The sequence below is a fragment of the Amphiura filiformis genome, chromosome 19, assembly GCF_039555335.1.
Source record: "Amphiura filiformis chromosome 19, Afil_fr2py, whole genome shotgun sequence".
NCBI lineage: Eukaryota > Metazoa > Echinodermata > Ophiuroidea > Amphilepidida > Amphiuridae > Amphiura > Amphiura filiformis.
The window spans coordinates 9,237,712-9,252,544 of NC_092646.1; the positions used below are offsets into that span (position 1 = coordinate 9,237,712).

At 38.3% G+C, this 14,833-nt stretch overlaps 1 protein-coding gene across 1 annotated transcript in view; it reads right to left on the reverse strand.

Moving 5' to 3' along the window:
* Nucleotides 1-14,833, reverse strand: part of LOC140140886 (E3 UFM1-protein ligase 1-like) — a 100,802-nt gene that overhangs the window by 46,607 nt on the left and 39,362 nt on the right. Inside the window, exons 6-7 of the mRNA XM_072162637.1 lie at nucleotides 5,716-5,846; nucleotides 975-1,033 (exon numbers count right to left, since the gene is read on the reverse strand). Of these exons, the coding sequence (XP_072018738.1) occupies nucleotides 975-1,033; nucleotides 5,716-5,846 (190 nt within the window). The remainder of the gene's footprint in view (nucleotides 1-974; nucleotides 1,034-5,715; nucleotides 5,847-14,833) is intronic.

Consider the following 14,833-nt stretch of genomic DNA (forward strand, 5'->3'; position numbering starts at 1 on the left):
CAGGATAAGTTTGTGTAGATTGCACCATGCATCGCTGAGATAGCAATGCGGCAAAGGTCTGAATAGCAAAATACATGGCTTTATCTATACTTACCAAGAATGAATATTTCAAATGAAAGTTGCCCAATTGTCTATTCTATTTGTGCGCATGTGTGGTCTTAAGCTACAGCACAGGTCTTATGATTGTGAGATTGAGCTCTGCCGTGGCTATGTGTGTTGTACTCTTGAGTAAGGTGCTTTACCTCAATTACTCCTCTCTACCCAGGTGTATATATGTGACATGATCAAGGGGAATGAATCACATGTCGACCCTGATCGAAAATGAGTTTTACTTATGTTTCTAAAGAGGACATTTAGTGCTTTCAGAAATTGAAAATTCCATGTTGATATGACTTTTCTTTGTGAAGTTACATCAATTTATCAATCACTGAAAACAATATAAAACAAAACAATTTTAACACTTTCTTTGCCAATATCTCAAAATCAATATTAGCGACATCCAACTCATTCCCCTTGATCATGTCACATATGGGTACTGGCATTCTTCAATGCTGGGAAGGTAACAAACTTGCTGTGGAGGTGTAGAGAACCCAAACAGCAACATTACATGGAGGAGTCTGGCCCAGTCGCCAATGAAAGAGAGATGGACACTCCATTCACTGTTTATACAGTAAAACCTCATTATAACGAAATCTGATACAAGAAAAACCCTGTTATAAAGAAGTATTTTTCCAGAACCAAGATACAAAATTCTTTTGTTATTCATTGTTTTTACAACCCTGATATAACGAAATTTGGATATAAAGAACTAATTTCTCTGTCCCTGACAACTTCGTTATAATGAGTTTCCACTGTATACATGTTCGCCTCCTTTACCTTAACTATTCTATTTGAAACTCACACTCCCTCTGTGGAAGACATTATCTAAATCTTCCCAGAGGGAGTGTGGATTGCAAATTCAATAGCCTACTTACTGTAGAATAATTTCTCTGGAAATTTGTACTGGTTCAAGATGGAAAGCACCAAAGTAGGTCTGGAAGAAAGCAATCAAATAAAACAATGAAAAACACGTTTAGGCCATACTGAACTTTGGATGACCTTTGACCCTGAGTTTTTCATGTGACATTTGTGGCACCCCTCCATGGATCTAGTGACCAACTTTGATTGAGCCCATATTTATTTATTTATTTATTGGTTGAGCTACGAGTTTTACAATATTGGAGGAGACAAAAACCCTAAAAAGTACTTTTTTGGCTATATAACTTGATCAATTTCAGCGATTTTAATGCAGTCTTTTCAGATGCCATGAACACAAATAGTTACTTGTCGTATTTCAATGTACCACCCAGGCCTATTAGTGGTATTTAACCATACATGTAGGCAGATAAACCCGAGAAAAAACTCCAGACATACCTGCCTGTGCAGGGACTTGAACCCCCCCAAAAAAAAATCCAAATTGACCAAAACTCTTTTAATAGGCTTGAAAGGATAAACAAACCATTTTTTCTTTCTTGGCCTTGCAGGTAATACTCCTCATTTTGACACAATAAGTGTAATTTTTTGTTGTTGTCAGTTTCATGCACATATATTCATAACAAATCTTTGGAGAACATGTTAGTTCCCGAAGTAAAGCAAAAGTAAAGTAAAATATAAATTTAGAGAATAAACGATAGGAATATTTATTTTGCCTATCCTCTACCGTGTGATAGACAACAGGCAGATCCAATATTTTGAGTAGTGGATGGGAGTCAGTTAAATATTATTTTAATAACTGTAAACAAATTTTTTAAGCAAAAACTAAGTTACCGTCATAAAAACTCCCCTCATTATAAAATGAACGAAACTTTTTTACAACTTCACGAATTCTGTTGGTCGTATTGCTAGCACGTTCGCGTATTCCGCACTAGTATACGCATCCAGCGCGATAAATATGTGCACCTCTACACGCGTGTTACGCATTATCAAGACGCATGATGACATGGGGTCGTCTACGGCCTGATAGACGGCACCCGAAATCATGCGATTGTCCAATTAGAAATGTGTCTACGAACTAGACCGCTCCCACTGACTAAGAATACTAAATAATTAACCCAAACCCCAATTTACGTAGACCTACGGTCAAATTACAGATTTATAGTTGACATTTTAGAAATTGAACACCTGATCCTTTGGATATTTATAAAACCAATTCTAAAAGATTTTATTCACAGGAGATTGTCACTTACAAAATATAATATATTTTCAATTTGCTAATTAGGTGTAGATTGAATTTTAGAGGTTTAACATTCGATATGTGTGACTTTTGTAACACTTGTGTTTTTGTATATATAATTAAAGACACAGATGAAAAGAATTTATCGCGTCTGACATCATCTGTCAATCAAATTCGAGCACGCTTTGTTTACAAGTGTCGTGATGATGACTTGCTGAACGCGGATTTATAACCGGGCGCCTTATTGTTAATTTTGCACCTTTCGACATGCAAACCATCTCAAAAGTTAGGTCTTTATAGTAGGAAACTTTCTTAACTGAAGGCACCATGTCCACAATGCCTAGAAAAGCTGCTTTTTGCCTTGTAAAAGTATGGAATTTTTCGCCATTTGCTGCTATTCCTTTTCTCCGATCAGCACCAGATATATCGGTCTTCCTTTTACCCGCTGATTAACCTGTGTTATCCAATTAAGGATCGTAATTGACAGTGACATCAGACGCGATAAATTCTTTTTATCTCTGTCTTTAATTATAGCTACGACTAAATTGAAATCTAAGAGAAACGCACATGGGCATATTAGGAATCAAATACACACAGAGATGCCATAATCAGACATTCATTTTTGTTGGAGGAAATTATTTCTTTTCAAAGATCTTGCTACATTTATTTTCGTGCTTGTCTCATTGTAACCTGTACGAAACTCAGGGAGCTGATCCTGATTGCAAACATTAAAGCAATATTATAACATTTTCAAACAAAATAGATTAGCATTTCTTTGCCACAAAATGTTAGCTTTACTGTCAGATATATCCCTTTTATTTTTGAGCCGAACAACTACGGCAAAGCAAAGAAAATTGGAATTTACTACCAGCGCACATATGTCGCCAATATGTACCACTCCTTCGGTCATGTTGTGGTGCGACCCTTTGTTGTGTATATCACCGTCGCAAGACGCGCGCGACGTACTGTGTGTTATGAACATCGTGTATGCGTTCGACTAATAATTCCATCGTAATAATAAAGGGCTGAATCAGCCTTTTATTCAAAATCTCTGATTTTGACAAAACTACAGCACCTAGAGTCTTGATTTTTGCAGGCTATATTGGTTTAATAAAGTACAATTTAATCGTGGAAAAAAATGAATTAAAAAAATTCAGTGAGGGCGTCCTCCTCAGCAAATGTTATAATATGGCTTTAATTCTGGAATGTCTAGGGTGTGCGTTTCTAAGCTGCAAAGTCACTGAGTTGTTGTTAAAAGGTTAATGTGTGATGAGGCTTGTGTTGTTGTGCCTGGGCATGTGCGTAGCGCACTATAAATCACTGCATTTTTTTTGGCTATTACAAGTCTCCATAAAACATCACCTAAATTACCTGAAATTTTGGTCAGTAGCTTTGTTTGGTGGAGGTTCAGTTAGACCTAATTGTAAGGCAGTGGTGTAGCCAGGAGGGAGTCAGGGGCCAAATTGCTCCTCCCCCTCAAAAATATAAAATCAGGGATAAAATGGGTCAAGTGTCATGAAAATGGACAAAATAATTGACAAATGGGGACAAAAATATGGCTTTGCCTCCCACACTAAAAGGCTGGCTACGCCCCTGCTGTAAGGACATATCCCTTGCTAATATTCTGCATCAAACATTGACAATTTAAAATTGCCTGAAATTTTCAAAATTCAATCCGTACATGTATATATCAATTACAGTATTAATGACAACCAAACACTTTTTAATTTCCGAAAGTGATATTACTAACAGCCCACACAATTCAGTCAATTATGCTGATGATAATGTTACATGTTATCAGTCATTTGGCCTGCAAAAACTGTGCTAAAAAGCCCTCATTGCCTGATTAAAGGCAGTCTCCAGCAATCACAACATATATTATGCCTTATATGTCAGGAAAATAATTATCAAGCATGAATCACATGGTTGGTTTTATTTTAAACAAAACTTATATTGACAAAAAACAACAAATAAACAAATAAAAATAGCTGTCTCAACATACGATATTCAAAATTCCCGGGCGCCGAAATTGTCTGGTGCAATAACGTCCCAGTAATACAATGGAGGCTGATGATAGTTGAGCACAAATAACCATGACGCCATTGCTCAAGACCATTTTGGTGCGGGAAATTTGAATACCGGGTGTTGAGAGACAACTGTTTTCATTCGGTTTTTTTATGGTCAATGAGTTTGTTTTAAATAAAACCATGTAATTTATATAACCTTATAACATATAAGGCATAATGTCTTGAGTGCCTGAGAATTCCTTTAAATTGTAATTTATATGGAGACTCCATAAGGCCAAAAAAAAAAAAGTTGTTTGTTTGTTCTCCATCGCCCGCTCCTCAGATGAAGGCCTGACCAATATTTTTTTGTTTTCAATTTTTTTTTCCAGATTTGGAGTATCTCTGGACCTCTTTCATGGCTGAAAATAAAAAAGTTCACCAAATCATTAAAAGACTATGACATGAACACAAATTATAACTTTAACTGCATTTATTTTTTTTAAGTCACCATGAATGATTGTAGCATTTAGCTCTAGCAAGGTCCAGAAATACGACAAATCTGAAAAAAAAAATTAAACAAAAAAATTCCGCCCGCCCGCACGTCCTCTTTCAAAGCTGTGGAGGACAAACAAACAATTATTTTTTTTTGGCCTAAAGGTGGCCGACCCATTTGACAGCCTCAATCATCACATACTGCACACCATCAAAATTTAGATTTGTTTTGCACTGAAGTAAGCTCTTACTTTTCTCGCTATTATGCGAGTCGCATTCCCACAAAATATTTAGACCTGATGAGATGGTATGAACAAAAAGAGCAGTAGCCTCATCCCCTATAGTCCGGTATTTACGGGAATTCAATGATGACCCCCTACAGGACTCTACCAAACCAACATTTTTAGCTTCCTTTTATGGTCTTATAACATATTCAAGATGTTAACAAAAAATAATTCCCGTTAAAGGTCAACACAGTGGTCAAATTTCAAAGTTGCTCAAATCTGGTTAACAAGCACACCAAATTATTCCTCTCAATGTAAGGATTCAGAAAAAGCACAGTTTGACCTACCTGCAACATACCGTTCTTTTCGGGGGTGGTCAGTTTTTTTGGCCGCACAGGGGCGAAAAATTAAAAATGCTCTGATTTCAACGAAATTGGTCTCAAATTGCTTGTCATGTAAAAACAAGTCAAATAAGGAATAGTTGTAGCCATGTAGGATGTTTTGTTACCTAGGAAACATCACAACATAGGTTGTGGTCAATAGGCTGTAATGGGGATTGACCTTTATTGGCCAATTTTGTCAATAACAAAGTATTTTAGACAGTGCAAATGATTTTGGCTTTCACTTGTTTACCACGGTCCACACACGATCGGTAATGTAGTTGGTAAACTTTCAAAAAGCACCCTAAACAAGTATTTGTGGGGTCTGAAAATGGCCATGCATAATGACCAGTGGCCCCTCTGGGGATAGACTGCATTTTAAGTTGAATTGATATACTTACTTTGTAATGGCACTGAAGACACCCCTGATTTTGGCAGTGTGTCTATCCACAAAGGCTTTAGTGAATATCAACCCCCTGTCAAACTGGTCCATCTCTCCATCAATAATGGTGCCAAGGCGGCTTTCTAAGGCCTGAAGTAGTTAGAAAAGTTGGAAAAATACAAATTTATTGACTCATGAGACCTTATTTATTTGCCAAAACGTGAATAATGCGCGGCAGGCTAGCGGCACCCTGTACAAATTGCCTATACCGATTCCGAAGACAAAACCTGTGGCACAGTCGCATCCCCTGCTTGTACGTGTTTATCTAGGTCAACGTGACAAACAGTCAGGGTCAGAGGACAGCGCAATCTGTCTGCTGCCAAGATCCGTAATATATATCTATTATATTAGTCACCTTTTTGTACCGTTCGCAGAGCGTGACGTCTGCCCAACAACAACAATATGGGCATATTTTATTTTATTTATTTTATTTATTTATTTGAACGGACGCTTTTAAATCAGTGGCACACGCCTTAATTGGCGGTGTGTTCATATAAAAGACAAAAAACATACATTTAAAACAACAACAACAATAAATCTAGGAAAATGAACCACATACATCCAATAACAGCGCCTTTTCGTAGCTACGTCACATTTAGCTCATTCATATCATTACATATTCATAATCACCTTTCAGGATTTGTGGCGTGACGAACAGACTCTTATACAGGTATCGAGCTCACGCTGTCCTCACTTGAGCAATCGATGTAGCGCCTTAGTGGGGGGACAAAGAATTTGGAACTTATTTCGGGAAATTTCCTGGGTTTTTGGTTTTGTTTTTTTATTTTATCTTCCTGTTCGGGTGTTTCGGTTGGCACATTTTCGGGGCATTTTCATGCACTTCACAGGAGTTTTTTTGTGGCTTCTCTGTAGCTGTCGTGTGTACTTTTCCCCACGTACAGGGTATAAATCCCGGGGTATAAATAAATAAATGAATAATAATATATAAAAAAAGAATCTGGAACTTCAACGTCAAAAACAAAACAAAAACAAGACAAATTGTACCCTGCTAAAATATCAACCCCTATCCTCTCTCAGAATAAAAATAATAAGACTCCAACCTCACCTGCAAAAAATATTTTTTCGGGGATAATTTGGGATAAGTTCGGGCCTATTTTATTGCGACAATTTTCAAAATCTATAAGGTGAAATGTGTCGTGGGGATGTGCGGCAGATTTGGGGTGCATTTTCAGCCATTTAGTTTAGACTCTGTTGTATTTTTAGCCATGATTTTATTGACCCTCAGTGTCATGAAAATTAGGTTCAAGAAGGGTATTTTTCAATAATTTTTTTGAAAAAGTAATGTTTGCGAAAACTTTCAGTCTAAAAGTTGATACAATTTTGGGTCTGTTTCCTTCAAATTTGGTTTAAAATCGTACCGTAGTTTTTCGGAGTCACAGCCTCACATCCTTACCCAAACCAACTTGAGAAGGTTCCCCCGGGTGTGTGCAAATTTGCAATTTATAGGCCTACACTCGTTATTTAAGCCTAAAATCAAAGTGTTAATACCATTAACACTGCCATGGCCCGTTTTGTCGTGATGACTGGCTTCCAAAATGTAGGCCTATTTTAAATTATAAATCTGGTCCCCTAGAGGTGTGTTTTTACCCGCGGAGGCCCTCGGGTTCGTGGATGTGCCACAGTTTTGGGGTAGGCCTACCTTTTCAACGACTATGAAGGGTGGGTTTACAGCGAAGACCAACTTTTGGGCGCATTTTGGCAAAAGTGCCCTTAAAAAAGCGTCAAATTAGGCCAAATTTGGATGACTTTGATCCTCGTGGTACAAATGTTTTGAAGAGACCCGCCCGAGGTGTTTTTAAAAAAAAAAATGGTCGGGCCTGCTAAAAAACCTCCCGGAATCAAGCATGGGTAGGCCTACCTAAATGCCTTGAGACGCCCCCCCCCCCAACCCAGCGCCGGGACCTCCATGACATGATATTCTCCGCGAGCCCACCAGAAAATATAAAAATACAACATTTTGATAGGCCTACTAATATTTGTCTGTATAAAGAGCTAGGCGTACCGGGACTTGCCGACTCCAATGTTCCTTTTGAACCATTAATATTTGAGCCACGGCGCTCGGGAATGTGAAAAGCGGGGGGGTAGGAGCAACAAGCAACAAATTATTCATGACGATGCGTGAGATTTTACTCATTTTCGCGTGAGATTTATTACCTAGGCGTGAGATTATACTACCTTGGCGTGAGACCGTGAGAAAGTGACCCAATGCGTGAGACTCATTGCCAATGCGTTAGAGTTGACAGCCCTGCTTGTAGGCCTACCGCGTATGTCTACCGGCCGTGATGACAGTAGCGTAGCTGCCGGGGGGGGGCAATTGCAAAATTGCCTATTTGGGCCCCGCCCCTAGTGCAAGGAAAAAAGAGGGAAAGGGGGGAGAAAGAGGAAAAAAGATAGGAGAGGGTGAGAGGAGGGGCAGAGAGATGGGGAATCCAAACGATATGCAATACAGCTCAATAGGCCTACCATATATGATTATGATAAGCCTGGCAAAAATTGTCTATTTGGGCCCCCGCCCCCAGTGGGAAATTTGGTGGATTTGGACCCCGCCCCATAGGGCCTACAGTCTTGCCCCTCCTGGAAAAAATCCCAGCTACGCCGCTGCGTGATGATGTTGCAAAGTTGCGGAAGTTCATTCATAAATTTCCCATTTCCACTCGACAACAACAGACCAGCACGTAGCGCGCAGTAGCTAATCCCCGAGCTAATCAGAGACATGAGCGTTTCTCTTTCAACAGAAAATAATGTGAGCATGTGACTGACACGATGTACGCTTCAAATAATTATGCTCTCGGCGTCAAAAGTATGATAATGGAAAATATTTACAATGAACACTCCCTTATTTAGCCACACCTCAGTTCCTTTCTCGGGTTGCCTGGTATATCAGCAAAATCCTACACCTATCGCCTTCCCTTGGTAAAATCCCTGATAAAAACTCGTGATATTGAAATTGAATTTCAGCGCCAGAACTTCCGTCATTCTAGCATCATGGATGGATATGCAGTGGCGCCGCTAGGGGGGCAGTATTTCCCCCAATATTTTTTCTTTCCTATCCAGTTTTTAGGCAAAATCATACATACATACATACATACATACATACATTAGGCATTTATAATGCGCCATTTCATATAGACCACGGCGCAACAAGCAACAATGAAAAATACAATAATGCAAATGTGAAACAAAATATATACAATAAAGATAGCAAAATGCATGAGATCATAATAACATGATTAATGATACAAATGTGATTTTAAAGCCTTCTTGAATGATGGAAGTGAGTTGGCAGTGCGAATGGCAATGGGTAACTTATTCCACAATGACGGAGCTGTGTAAAAGAATGACTTGCTAGCGGCAGATTTAAGTGTCCTATTCTGGATTCTATGTTCAACCAAGCGAGTTATATCAGAACATGAGCGTAACCCTCTCCGGACTGGGCAGTATAAGGCTAGGCAAGATGAAAGATATGCGGTGCAATTCCATTGATGCATTTGAACACGTAAAGGAGGATCTTAAATGTGATACGTTCCTTAACCGCAACCAGTGAAGTTCGTTCAGGAAAGGAGTTGCGTGATCATACTTGTTAGCACAGAATATCAACTTAGCTGACCAATTCTGAAGGCGTTGAAGTCTGGCAATGTCTGTGACATTTGTTCCTATGAGAAGGGCGTTTCCGTAGTCTAATCTTGAAAGCACTAATGATCGGACGGCATGATTGCATGTATCAAAGTCCAGATAACGGCGGATACGTGAGATGTTTCTTAGATGATAAGTCACACTAGCACAGAGAGATGATATATGATTTGACATGGACATATGTGTGTCAAAAATGATGCCAAGATTGCGAACGGATTCAGAAGGTTGAATAATATCAGGACCAACTTGAATTGTGACTGGAGGCATATAAAGTTTATTATGAGGAAAAATGGCAACAAAAAGTTCTGTTTTCTCATTGTTCAGTTTTAGCATATTGCCCGTCATCCAAGATCGTATTTCACAAATACACTGAGTAAGTGTGGAGAGGGCAGACTGGATTGATGTGGAACTTGTAGGGTCAAAACTGGTGTATAGTTGTATGTCATCTGCGTACTGGTGGTAACTCAAGCCATGTTTGCTGATGATCTTACCAATGGGGATGGTATATACACTGAAGGACAGTGGACCAACAGTTGAACCTTGAGGTAGTCCATATCTCATGACTTGCTCTCCAGAGAGAGCACCATTGATGCATACTCGCGATGTCCTGCCATTGAAGTACGACTTCAACCATTTGAGTGCTGTGTCTGCTAAGCCAATCTCACATTCCATCCTGCTGAAAAGAATCCCATGATCTACAGTGTCGAATGCGGCACTAAGGTCTAAGAGCACGAGAAACACGCCCTGCTGGTTATGGATGGAGTTCATAATATCATTCTTGATTTTCAACAAGGCGGTTTCTGTACTATGTTGTTGTCGGTAGGCTGATTGGAGTGGCTCTCCTAAACCATTGGTAATCATATGGTCAGTGATGGAATTGACAACATGTTTCTCAATAACTTTTGAGAGAAATGGTAGACTCGACACGGGACGATAGTGTTTCAATTCATCAGGAATGAGTGAGGGCTTCTTGATGATTGGAGTGATCACAGCACTCTTCAGAGAGTCTGGAAATTCACCTGTAGAAATTGACATATTAACTATAGATGTTATACAAGGTACAAAGGTTGACAAATTTTGTTTCAAATACCAAGTTGGGATGGGATCTAAAATGCTACTCTTTGCTGTTAACCCTTTGATGATTTTGGTTACATCACACTCACTTAATACATCAAATTGAGTTACACTGTTCATTTATACAATACCTTCATGAACCTTCTCAACCTTTTCTTTGAAAAACAAAGAAAACTCACCACTCAGTGACTCAGCTGAGTCGTGAGCTGGTAAGGTTTTATTGTTATTATTTAAGAGGCCATTGATTGTTCTAAAGATGGATTTAGTGTCTGAAGTCTGTAATTTGTCCTTTATGTAATCTTTTTCTTAGCCTGTTCAATCATGGAATTGACAACCTTGTTTTGATCAAGGTATAGCTGATGGTGCACCTCTAAACCTGTTTTACGCCACTTTTTCTCTAGTTTACGACGTACTCTACGTGCTTCATGTATACTAGCGTTATACCATGGTTGGCGTAATCTGGTATTACAAACCCTAGTTGAAGATGGGGCGTGGCTGTCTAGAGTGACATTAATTGCTTTATTATACGATTTAATTAATGTTTCTGCACATTTGAAAGACATTGTTAGTGAACTAAAAGTTGAGTTAAAATCTTCACTGAATGCTTGTGGATCGATGCTGCGAAAATTTCTGGAAGTTTTGGTTTCCTTCTGATCTACTGGTCTTTTGGTGTTAACTTGACAGGAGATGAAATGGTGGTCGGATGTAAACCTGGGACCAACTTCACAGTCTTTCACAAGATTTTCAGCAGGGCGAGACATGATCAGGTCGAGGGTATTACCGTGAATGTGCGTATCCCCACAATTGTGTAATTTTCCACTTTTTGCGGCAATTTAGTGCAATGATTTCCAAGTGCCCCCGTCTCAAATTCACTTCCCCGGGCCCCATGCCCCGCGAAAAAAATTCTGGTTCTGCCACTACGGGTATGGCCATAGATAGGGGGCGTTCCCACCCCCCAGTTGCCCTTGGTTATGCTGGACGTATGAGAAATTTAGAGCTTGTTCAATTCCGCCAATTTTAGAAATTTTAAAGGTAGGCCTATATACAGTGTAGGCATGTATATAGCCTATAGAAAAACGGATCACAGTCAAATAAAATATCGTAGGCCTCATAATTCACCAATGGCATTTATTGAGCTGCTCACTTCTTGAAAATCCTATGGTTTAATATTGATATTATATAATTGAGCTCCTTGTCAAGCTCCTCAGTAGGCCTACACATAGGAGAGTGACTAACTGAGCTCCCGCTATTTTCAGAAATGAAGGCCTGGCCTATTAAATGAATAATTAGGATTGAGGCAGCCTTTTGTTTCATTTTACAGAACTTTTTTTAATCCCCCAAAATTAGTGGGTTTTTTTTAATGGGGAGTAGGCTTTTAAAACGAAATTCAAATTTGGCAATATTTTCCATTGCTTAATGAATTGATCTGCGTGAAAATGCCTAAGCATGTGGCCAGAGCGGGATGACTGGTATAAAAATCTTAACTTGTGAGAAAGGACGTAGGCCTATGGGGTTGTATGAGGCTGTGGATCACGAAATGCCCCTTTAATGTGTGCTAGGTAAGGCCAATTATAATTGATTCTTAGTTTCCTGTTTCCAGCCCGCGTCCAAAGTAGAGAATTGCAAAATATTTAATTATTTTATTTATATTTACAATTGGAGGCCATTTTACTTCAAATTCGGCCAACATTTTAAGCTTACATAAAAAATCGAGACAACCAATATCAAGAATGAATATGCACATTCTTTTATTGACTTGTTTGTAATGTGCGTCGTAGTTCCCAACAAAATCGCCACTTCCACTGAGAAATTATGGCGGTGTTCGAAAAAATTTTGATGATTATGATATTGAAAAAAAATTGAAATATTTGATAAGTACATTTCTTTTTGCGCCAAGTGGAAAATTCAAGCATAATGTTGACCCTTACACTTTCAGCTTTTAGACGTAGTTTATGTTTTTCTCTCACGATATTTATTTCCAGAAATAGATAATTTTAAAGGGGGCTACATGCAGTCTAATTGTGGATCGATAATTACAAAGTTTAGTGTAACCTTAAAGGGAAAATTAAAGGTAAAGTTAAAATTGTGTTTTGTTTTTTAAAAAAAATAGTATTATGCCGATGGAAACAAACAAATTGAGAAGTGACGGTTATGAATGAGGAACATGATTTTGCATCAGTTATGGCCCTCATGATATTCCTTGGTTCTAAAAGAAAAATTGTTTAGCTCAAATACATAACAATGACTAAAAAAAAGAGGGAAAATCAGATACTGGCAACATTGTAGGCTTTTGCATTGTACAAAAAGTGCAAAAATTGGAACCTGAACATATTTGATAGAAATTCATAAATTTTGATCATTTTCTGCATTATTTTAGTCTTCGAGTGTCTCTATAGCGCATAGGAAATTAATATTATTGGTGTGTGGGGGCAATATTGCGTATGTGTGTGTTGTCAAGTAAATGTAATTTTTTACTAATCTGGTCTGAACCCAGGAATTATGGAAACTTTTGGGCCTCATAACGGCTAAATTGTTGGTGTAAAGTATATAAAAGTTACATATTTAGAATGGCAAGGACTTGATAAGTTCATCTGTGAGGTCAAAATATTAAAAATGTGGGCGAAAATCTGGCTCTTTTATAATTTTTTTGAAAATTCAGCATTTTTTTTACCATTTTTGGTGCAAATTTCTCGAAGTTGGTCGAAATTCAAAAAAATGAAAAAACGGCTCCTAGATATTTTTATCTAGTTTTTAAAAATTAATAAAAAGAAATTTTTGGCCCAAGAATTTTTTTTTACGTTGCACGAAAAAAGTGGGCAAAAAAACCGTTTTTTGGGGATTTTGGGCCAAAAATGAGCATTTTGGTCCAAATTTGACCTCACAGATGAACTAATCAAGTCTTTGCCATTTTAAATATGTATACTTTTATATACTTTAGACCAACAATTTAGCAGTTATGAGGTCCGAAAAGCTTCCATAATTCCAGGGTTCAGACTAACCTTAAGCTAACTTTACCATGTAACCCTATGCCAGTAAAGGAAATTGATGATGAAAATTAACCAAATTAGGTTCTAGTATCACAATAATATCCATATCGTAATTAGAGTAAAATGACGCCTCAATCACGTCAGTAGAGTGTATGGTTACAAAACACTATACCAGGCTTCAAAGAATACGGGGCGACTCGCCCCCCGTCTTTCCTATTAAAACTACCCCCTGTAAATTGAGCAATACTCAATCGACAGAGGCGATTTTTCTTATGAAAATTGATAAAATAGCCCCCATAAAAATATGAATTCTTTGAGGTCTGCACTACATTTACACACAATTTATACATTATTCCATGTATAAATACATCCAAACACATTACCTATGTGTACTTTTTAAATATACCATAAATATGCCAACATTTACACACTGTGAAGATGTTACTCTTTTAGATAAAATGTATTCTTGGCAAATTTGAAACTACAGTCATGCACAACAATAGTTTTCACCTTTTTCACCACACAGATTTTCAGGGATAAATTAGGGATGCCCGATCCTTGTTGCTCACTCTAAATAGTTCCAATAGGTCGGAAATATCATAATCATAAGCTCTTTCAGTCTAGTAGAATATAATTGTGATATTTCTCCTCGTTCCCATCCACCGTGTAGAATGTGCAGGTGTACACGGTGGCGGTTCCGTGTGTCAGACGAGTCAAACCTGAGCACGTAAAAAGTTGCAGGCCTTATCGAAAAGAGTAGGGGGGATCATCCCCGGGCTTGTTACCTGCACCCTCCCTAGGCCCCAGGGCAGTAGTAGTTGTGAATACAGTGATTGTAGTAAATTAGTTGTGTTAATAGTAATGTTGTGAAATGGTGATATAGATAGGCCTAGATGTTAAAAAGTACACTGCTTACTCAGTGGTGCGCCTGAAAATAGGCGGGATTTCCCAAATACAATACAATACGATGGCAAAGAGTAAAGTGTCCTTAAAATGACCAAAAACTGGGGCAACAAATTGACAAATGGGGATGAAAATTTGTCTTTTCCCCCTCACACTATAATCCTGGCTATGCTACTGATGCATCAGCGAGTACCACACTTTCCTGGTAGCAGGTTTAGACTCAGGCTCCGATATTTTTTTAATTTTTAATTGCCCGATTGGGCAAGCTTAGGTCAACTTTTGCTTGCCCGATTATGAGCGAATATTTGTGAAAGAAAACCATCAACTCGTTGCAGTATTGTAATAGCTAAAATTGCCTTAAAATATTACAGTGTTATCATAATACTACTAGGAGTATGCTTTGGGGAATAGCCTGGGATCAATAACAGTGGAAATTAGTTGGAAATTAAGTTGCTGGCT